Here is a 9787-nt window from a genome sequence, read left to right as displayed (position 1 = left end):
GTTAACATCCAACGCCCTTTGAAATGTGTTGACAGGATTATTGGTTTGTTTTTGTTTTTATTATGTATTTTGTCTTTTGTATATTGTTGGCAGGAGCTGGGACAGAGCAATGGGAGCTCACAACCATTCAGCGGATTTGAATCGCTGACCTTCCAATCAGCAAGCCCAAGAGACTCAGTGGTTTAGACACAGCGCCAGCCGCGTCCCTAGTAGTGTAAGACCAGAGATGGAACCATAACTTGGAACCAGATACATGCTACTGCTTTCAAGATGTCATGGGCCGTATTATGGAAAAAGAGATAGCTTGGATAGATATGCAGTTGTTTCCAATGAAATTATGACTGAAAGGCTCTGAAAAATACAGTCATTGGAACTTACGTTATGTTCACACATGCTGGATACTTATAATTTTAGATTCACAATAGAAATGTGTACTCTTCAGAGGGAGTGTAACCCCATCAAGAGCAGACAACCTTGGTACCCTGACTAAGCATAATATGCCGATCACTTTAAGCCTGCAAAGTGATATATGAACAACTTAACTACAAATAAATTCATCTATATTCTTTATACATGATACGGAACATCACAAATTAGACACATTTATTATGTGAAGTGTATATCCCTCATAGGATGAAAATTGATACGCTATATATAAAAATTACATGATTATCTATATTAACACAATATGTATGTTGGCCCTTTGTATATTTCATATAGCTCTATCAATTATAACAACTGCCTGTTAAGGTACCAAAGCAGTTCACTGAGAATTTTACAATCGACTTTATGAACATTCAATATGCAACAGCAAAGCTTTGTTGTTAAAAACTAACAATCTCCTATTATGACTGATGCACTTGGAATTCCCTTCAAGGGTTATAGGTAAAAAAGTAAAGGACCCCTGGACAGTTAAGTCCAGTCAAAGGCAACTATGGGGTGCAGCACTCATCTCGCTTTCAGGCCGAAGGAGCTGGCATTTGTCCACGGACAGCTTCCTGGGTCATGTGGCCAGCATGACTAAACTGCTTCTGGTGCAACGGAACACCATGATGGAAACCAAATCGGATGGAAACGCTGTTTACTTTCCCACTCCAGCTGTTCCTATTTATCTACTTGCACTGGTGTGCTTTTGAACTGCTAGGTTGGCAGCAGCTGGGACAGAGCAACAGGAGCTCACCCCGGTGCAGGGATTCGAACCACCGACCTTCTGATCGGCAAGCCCAAGAGGCTCGGTGGTTTCAACCACAGCGCCACCCACATCCTGCATCAAGGATTGTAACTACAGTTGCTCCCATGTTACCTGGGTGCCTTAATTCAACTGTATTTCTCAAGTTTCAAACTCTGAATATACTTGCTTTGGTGGATTCACTTCCTTAACTCTACTGGGGAGGGGGCTACCAAGGAACTGTTTTTTTAAAAAAGCTATCTAGATAGCAAGGAGCATATGCAATAAAGGCCACCCTTCTCACCTGTTTGGTTATCTCCATGTTTTCTCAGGTGCTCTTCAGGAACTCTTCCTGCCCCTCCTGAGGGAGAGCAGCAGTTAGCAAGGTTAGAGTTTCTCAAGATGTACTACAGCACTACAATTTAAGATACTACAGCACCAATTTAAGATAGTTAGCCCACTTTAGAGAGTATAAAACTAATTATTGGTATTAATTTCCAACATATTTGGGTATCATAGGTCTCTTTTCATTCTGGGAAAGATTTAAATTCCAGAATTCATTACATCTGTTAAAACTGCAAAAGGCAGCAGACTGGGAATTCCCCATTTTAAGTACTTTGGTGCACTGGGGTTTGAGCTACCTAACCATGCCACTGCTGCTCCCACACCAAGATTGTATCAAATATTCTCTGCTTCTCAGTGAAAAATATGATGTAGAATATGCTATTCAAGATTTTTTCTTTCAAGCCTTTAATACGAATATGGAAACTACCACCAAAAGCAAGTAGACCCAGTTGCTGCTGTTTGATGAAACAAATATGCCTCCAAATATCAAAACAGCATTTTAAAAGATAGGTAACAGTTCAAATAATGAGAAGCAACAATAAAAAGGCACCCCACTGGACAAATTGCAGTAAAAAAGAGAATCTTTCAGAATTCATCTCTCTCCTTTTGGTAAAATGCTTACGCAACTCCAGAGCTTTTTGAAAAGGGTACGGTAATTGACAAATAAGTAGGAAAAGCTGGAGTACCTGACAAGGCAAACTTGCTTCGGTAAAGCTTGCTCCTACAAGGTTCAGTATTGCCCTCAAATTATTACACTGGACACAGAGGTTGCCTAGAAAGGTTTTGTACTAGCCCTCAGCCAAGGTTTTAAAAGGTTTGTCTGAGATTGCATGTAATATGTCAGTTTAGCAATGGTCTTCTGGCAACCTCTATACCAAATCCAGCCTATGAAGCAATTTTATCTGGTCACCTTTTCATATTTTGATCAAGGTGTGGTAAAACATTTGCCTAGTTTCACTCATACAAAAAACAAAAACAAAACTAGAATTCAAGGTAAGATAGCATATACTCCTTTTGAGTGGTGTAATGTACACAGCTGTGCCAACTGTATGCCCTTGTAATAGTGAAGCCCTTGCTGGTAGATAGCACTAATTTTAATCTACAGCCAGACCACCCACGAGTATGTCAGCATATGGCAAAACATTACTTTCAACTCCAGAACTATCTGAAGACACAGATTTTATGGTTTGCTCGGTGTCTTCCAACTTTACTCCCTCAGTCATAAAATCCTAATGTGCCCACTTCCAGAAAGATATACTGTACTGTATATGATAGAACCAGTAGATCTAATCTCAACAGTTATTGCTTATTTGCTTAAATAACATGTGGCTTAGTCATAATACTGTATACACAGATGGTCTGAAAATGTGGTTTTCACTGCCATAAACACTATCAGAATAACCTGATCAGAATTCAAATATTACTGGAATATGTAATAGTATGCACACATCCCTTTTGCCATTTTAAGAACTGGTTATCAGAAAGACACAAAAGTTGCTACTTACCTGTGATAGGAATCAGCTTCCATTGCATTTCAGTTGATTCAACGTTGTATGAGCCGGAATGCTGTCTATGATAAGTATGTTCAATGGGTGTGCTAGGACATGGGCTACCACCTTCAAAGCTACTTACACTTCCAGTGCTTGTTTCCTAAACAAACACATAGTAGTCTCAATTGATAATTCTAACTTGTTACCTTTCAGCCATTTCAATGTAAAAATATTTTAAGCGTCTCTATGAAAACAATTTTGCCTTTACATCAAAGCACTTGCTGTTTAACTACATTTAAACATTCCCACAGCCCAATGCATGTTTACTCAGAAATCCCAGCATTTAACAAAGCTTATTCTTTAGGAAGCATTTGTCCCTAAAACAACTTAAGGAACAGTCAACCCCTTGAAATCCAGTTTAGTTAATGACAAATTCAGATTTCACACCAGTTAGATAGAACAAATTAATGTAACTCGTCTCTATTATCAACCAATATAGATCTAAATTATATTACATGTGAACAGTTGTGAACTTCCAGAACCCCTTTCTTCATGAAAGCAAAATAAAACTTCTGAAATAAAGGGAAAAGGCAAAAGAGACCAGAAAGACTGTTGCCATTACTGAAAACAAAAAAGTAGCAAAATTGAATCATAAATGCATACATTAAAGAAATGTAAACAAGCAAAACAAATAAATACGCAGATACTATGGGTGAAGGACCTTTAAAACTGGCCCATCAATAAGGTGTAATCAGTTACCATCTTTCTTTGCTTAGAACTTGTAAATGGCTCATTGGGTTGGGTTAATGCTTAGTGGGTTTTATTATCACCCCTATTGTTTAAAATTGTTTTTAACTGCTTAACTCGAATGTTTTAAATTTGAGGTTTTGTTGCTTTTTAATTGAAGATGTGGGATGTGCCTGGGAAGAAAAGAGCTGAGGAGAGCCAATCACAGTGGCTCAGGGTAGGGAGAGGTAAAGTGTAGGAGATTAAGTTGACCGGGTAAGAGGCACACAGCATAGGCAGTTAGTGACTGTTGTGTGCCAAACCCCCTCTTTTAACCTGGGAAAGTGCAGTTGTCCTATCAGCCAGCCCTTGGGTCCGCGACTGCTGTTGCTGAATGCCAGGCCTCCCTCTCTCAGTGGATTTCCAGGTGGCTCTGGAGGATTCCCAGATTATATGACTGGCACTCCTGTCAAAGCACTGGCTGACCTCTGGAACAACTGAATGGCTCAGGCTGTTGATATGAGCACCATCCCCTGCTTCATAGAGCCTGTTTGGCTCCTTGGTATACTCCAAAGCTTGGAGTGATGAAACAAGCTGGGAGAGGGCTCAAACGTAAGAGAAAAACATGGGTTGAATGTAATCGAACACTGGTGAGGGCTCATAATAAAGCCTACCTAGGGGCAGTGAAGTCAGCAAAGAAGGCACACTTTGCTGCCTCCATCGCAACCTCACTGTGCCATTTGGTAGCTTTTCCAGGTAGCGTGGGGCCTCTTACAGTCTGGCCTGGAGGTGGTGGAACACACAGTGGCTTGCTGTGACTTTGTTTGCACAGCATTTTGAGGACAGAATCACTTGCATCCACCAGGATCTTGACTCTATTACAGCAGATGAATCCCAAGGGGTTTCCAGAGCACTATCTAGTTCTCTTCTGTTGGATGAGTTTCAGTTAGTAAAGCTTGAGGACGTGGACAAGGTGCTTGGGTTGATAAGGGTGACCAATTGCACTTTGAACTCTTTTCCTTCTTGGCTGATAAAAACTAGCAGGGAGGTGATTAATGCCTCCTTGTAAGAGGGGGTGGGGTCCTGCTTGCTTGAAGGAGGTAGTGGTAAAACCACTCCTCAAGAAACCCTCTCTGGCTTCAGAAAATCTAAGTAACTACTGGCCAGCTGCCAATCTCCCCTTCTTGGACAAGGTTCTTGAGCAGGTGGCTGTGCACCAGGATCCAGGTGCTCTGGGAGGAAACCGATTTTCTAGATCCATTTCAATCGGGGTTTAAGCCCAGTTTTGGCACAGAAACTGTTTTGGTCACCTTGTATGATGATCTCTGTCAGGAGAGAGACAGGAGAAATGTGTTCCTCTTCTCAACTTCTCAGCGGCCTTCAATACCACTGACCATGACATCGTTCCCATAGTTGCTGTTCTGGTTAGGGGTAGGTGCCACTACTTTGTGTTGGTTCTGGTCCTTGGATGGTCGTTTCCAGAGGGTGATGTTTGGGGAATGCTTTTCAGCTCCAGAATGCTTCAATGCAGGATTCCTCAGGGCTCAATTTTATCCCCTGTGCTGTTTAACATCCACATGAAACCACCGAGTATCTGGAGGTCTGGAGTATGTTATCAGCACTATGAAAACTCTACTTCTCCTTTACATCTGCAGGTGTAGTAGTTGGTGTGCTGGATTGTTGTCTTGCCCCAGTAATGGACTGGATAAGAGTGAACAAACTGAAAATCAATCCCGATAAGACTGAAGTGGGTGGTTCCTTAGACTGGATGGATGGGAGCTTGCCTGCTCTTGATGGGGTTATACAGTCATACTTCGGGTTACAGCCGCTTCAGGTTGTGTTTTTTCGGGTTACGAACCGCCAAAACCCGGAAGTACTGGAACAGGTTACTTCCGGGTTTCGGCGGTCACGCATGTGCCTAAGTGCTAAATCGTGCTTTGCGCATGCGCAGAAGTGCCGAATCGCAACCCACGCGTGCACAGACGTGCCGCTTTGGGTTGCAAAAGTGCATCCCGCACGGATCACGTTCGCAACCTGAGCGTCCACTCTACTCCCTCTAAGGGAGTGGGTACGTAGCTTAGGGGACTTTTGGATCCTTTGCTGCTATAGCCCTTCTGTAAGTCAACCTGTGTATGAAAGAGTAGGATGATTCCCTTCTAAGCTCTGCTTACTTATGAACCCACCCACCCCATACATAGGGACTCTCCTTCTCTTCCCTTTGCTGCCATGGCCAAACATCTCTGCCAAGAAGTCTATCTTCTTTCCCTTCCAGATTCCTAACCCAGCATGAAAAGTGTTATTATGGTCCTCAATAGTAGAGTCTGATTACATTTCCCACCAGAATGGGGAAGGAAATTTTATCAAACTTGTCACTAAGATCAAATGCCCTTCTCCATAAAAAAAGAACAGAGTGTGGGATAAATCCAGCCTCATATAACCAAGATGCTCAGTCTAATTAAAACATGAAGGGGTTAAAACCATAGCTGTTCTGCTAGGCTTCGGAAAGTCATACCTGCTCACTTTGGGACGAAGGGTAATCAAAACCTTTGTTGTCTCTTTTTCCACCATGTGAAACCGACCAGTAAGGATGTCCAAGCTGGGTGCTCCAAGCTTAGACTGTGTGACTTTAGCAAGCTACCTTTGTGTTTCTATACAAATAATTTTGAAACATTTACCAATTTTGAAACTAAGTTTAACTGCCTGTCTTCTCTTGCTACTCAATGGAAAAGCACATGAAGCTGATCTTTGAAGAGTTTGTAGGTAAATCATTTTTAACTTACCAAATATATGGTCTTTTTCAATGCTAAGCGAAGTGGGAAACTTTGGGAACAACTTAGAAAGGAATATTTTAAAGGTCTATTTCCACACTTTATTTTGCTGCATGTTTTGTGATTGTAAATCTCTGATGGGGCTTAATCACCAAAGAGTGCTTGCTCCAAAACTGGATCTAGGCATCCAGGGAATTCTCATTTTACTATTTAACCAAATTACTAAAATACCCACACATATCAGCAAAAGAGTCACAGGGAGCATACATCTAGAATATTACTTATGCTGAATAGGGAAGGGGAGAGAACACACAGCATCTAGGTTGATGATTATTCTTCAGTCTCCAGTAAAAGCTATTAGTGCTTTTCCACCTCAAAGTATAAATTCAATGGACACAAATGCAGCTGTTCATTACAGCAGAACTTCTTCATGGCAAACTACCCTCAACCTTATACCATTCTTATTTTCTACCCCGCCCCCTGCCCCCACCACTACTATAATTCAGAACTGCATGAATAAGAGAATTTAGCATTGGTCTTGTTCAATCTACTCCTTTACTTTTCACTGTTTCAGGAGTTGGGCCATTGTAACAGTCAAACTGGAGATCCAGAACCCACAAACACAACTAAAAAGAACCCCTATTTTATATGCACCAAATGCATACACTGAAATTTTAGAAGCAGTTTCTAATATTCTTAAAGAGATTCTTACTTTTAAATGTTGGGCATGATCAGTGTCTACTTCACTAGCAGAAACTTCAGAAGAATAAGGCAAGCATGATGCATTCACTTCCAACTTTGGGCTTTGAACATTTTCAACATGAGAAGCATTAAGGAAGTTCTTGATCTGTGGCAGAATTGAGTTGTAGTCAACCTGTTGCTCTGAATAGCTTTCTGCTGAATCTTGCTTATTAATTATTGCTGAAATCCGCTTTAGGAAACCATATACGTCATTACTGGGAGTATTAGCAACATTTTGCTGCCTCAAATCTGTATCATGTCCACCAAGGTCATGTATAATTGAAAGAAGCGATTCTGTTGCTCTGCCCCCTAGAAACCAAAGAAGGGGAATTGGGGAAAACATGAAGTTATGCTAAAAGTTATTTGCCATCCTTTAGTTAGTTGACATAGCCAATACAAATAAATTAGTATTATTATTACAATTTAGAAAATTTATAAACTGCTTGCTCAAAGAAAATGTATCTACAAGTAGTACACAGGTTCAATTCTATATAGAACAGGACTAAAATATGCAAAGCAATTAAAAAGAAGTATACATAAAACCGAAGGCAGGAGTGCCTGGCGTGCTCTGGTCCATAGGGTCACAAAGAGTTGGATACGACTAAACGACTAAACAACAATACATAAAACCATTAATAAAACATTAATGCAAATCTAATGAAATCATGTGTCTGGATAGACCAGCTGAAACTAACAGTATAGCGAAGGTGCCTGCCTAAATTCAATACGCAGGCAGTTCCAGAGCACAGCCGCAGCCACACTAAAAGAACGTTTTCATAGACCGAAAGTAGCTTACGAAAGCTCTTACCTTCATGCTGACAAATGTTTTCTGAGGACTCACTAGTTCTAAAATGTTTCTGTGGGCTCTCTATCTTAATTTGCAGTCTGCTTTCATTTCTGTTGTCTTCCGTGTCAGAGTCTCTATCTACATTTTTCTTCGTACACTGAATTAAGTTAATCAACTTTTTGATACTTTCTTGATCATAATCCCCAGGGTCACCAGGTTTTCTCTTGGCAACTACAGTTTCACATTTAGAACCATTTCTTTTCCTAGCTTTTCTCTTTCTGTAGTCAGATTCCTCCTCTGTGGCTTCATAATCTGAAATAGGACTAAACTGCTGAGGCTTCCGATTTCCATCCATAATTTTTTTTGCTTTAGAAACAGACATCTGGTAGGTTTCTGAACCAAAAATGTAGTTGTGTAAGGCGCTTTCAATATTGGATTTGTTTTTTGGTGCAGGATATAGGTGCTTTTTCTCATCCAAGACTGTGCTATAATTATATAAAATGAACTCTTTATTAAATTTACTGTTTCGCTTCAGATAGTCATTTATATGCTTTTCCACCGCAATATTTAAGTCTACATTAGTGTCTTTACGAGAATGAATATAAGCATAATGTAGCGACTGAATAAATCTTGTAAATTCCGGCATGACCACATGGGCTTCCTGCGTTAATAACGTATTTGCACTTTTCTGTTCATTTTTTAGAACTGTGTTCAAAATAAAAGCAGAAAGATAATTGCAAGAGAGAAAAATCAGTCATTTAAGCAAGCAACACAACTATTAATACATATTTTAACTTATATCTCCCCCCCCCAGGAGTTTAAAATAGTATATACAGTTCTCCTGCAACACTTTATCTTCAAAACTTGAGATAGATTAAACTGAATGATAGTGACAGACACAAGGTCTTGTAGTCCACTTCATGGCTGAGTAAAGGATCTGAACATTGTCCCCCCAAGGCCTAGCCATTAAACCACACTCACTTGGGGTTAAAAAGCAAATTCCAATTATATTATAAGACAGCAATTTGCATTAGCAGAGGACTATTAGAAATAATTTTTCTTCCCATATTTGTATCTAAGAATATCTCATGATATTGAAGAAGTGTGAAGAAGTGTGAGATCTGAAGAAGTGTGCATGCACACGAAAGCTCATACCAAGAACTAACTTAGTTGGTCTTTAAGGTGCTACTGGAAGGAAAAATTTTTTTTTGTTTTGACTATGGCAGACCAACACGGCTACCTATCTGTAACTGAATCATGATTTTGAGTATAACTTTTATGAGCTATCAGTTGTCTTCTTACAGCATTTCTAATGGCCAAGGGTGATGCAATTTGTAGTGAAGCAACATATTTAGAGCTACAGGTTCCCTGCCTCTGTGATTAAGCCAATGGTGAGTATGTATCAACTCTAAATGATTCTAAACAGGAAAATTCCATACAAGCTTTATGTAGCGCTTTTAATGATTATTTGTAATGTGTTGTATTGTTGTGGCAACCATATCCAATTTCAATTTATTTATTTACGGCTATTAGCCCATAAAGGCAACCATATCCACCTTCCCAGCAATGAAAGCATGCTGCTCTTATCTAATGGACCATTCAAATTCCAGAAGCCACCTTCCTTCTCAGACTATCACATGTTCCTCCAACTTTTTTATTTAGTTTCTGCGCTTTTAGGCTGCCCAACAAAATGTTCTCTGGGTGGCTTACAACAAATAATTATTCTGTCTTCCATGCTTGGTATGTCATTGTATCTGTATAC

The 9787-nt window shown here is 40.0% G+C and overlaps 1 protein-coding gene across 15 annotated transcripts in view; it reads right to left on the bottom strand.

Annotated features, from left to right (window-relative positions):
- Positions 1-9787, bottom strand: part of TASOR (transcription activation suppressor) — a 78172-nt gene that overhangs the window by 42082 nt on the left and 26303 nt on the right. For 9 of the 15 annotated variants that reach the window (XR_014545336.1, XR_014545337.1, XR_014545338.1 and 6 more), the window contains 4 exons: positions 8047-8730; positions 7210-7547; positions 3019-3163; positions 1473-1529 (listed from right to left, as the gene is read on the bottom strand). Coding sequence is in view for 8 of the 15 variants with exons in the window: in XM_083602904.1 (XP_083459030.1) it covers positions 1473-1529; positions 3019-3163; positions 7210-7547; positions 8047-8730 (1224 nt within the window). In the remaining 7 variants the exon portion in view is untranslated. The remainder of the gene's footprint in view (positions 1-1472; positions 1530-3018; positions 3164-7209; positions 7548-8046; positions 8731-9787) is intronic. The other 6 variants (XR_014545340.1, XR_014545341.1, XR_014545342.1 and 3 more) reach the window with 1 other exon arrangement.

The sequence above is a fragment of the Podarcis filfolensis genome (genome assembly GCF_964270895.1).
Source record: "Podarcis filfolensis genome assembly, chromosome: 2".
Lineage (NCBI taxonomy): Eukaryota > Metazoa > Chordata > Lepidosauria > Squamata > Lacertidae > Podarcis > Podarcis filfolensis.
The sequence above is the reverse complement of the archived record's forward strand: the minus strand, read 5'-3'. Positions and strand labels throughout refer to the sequence as shown.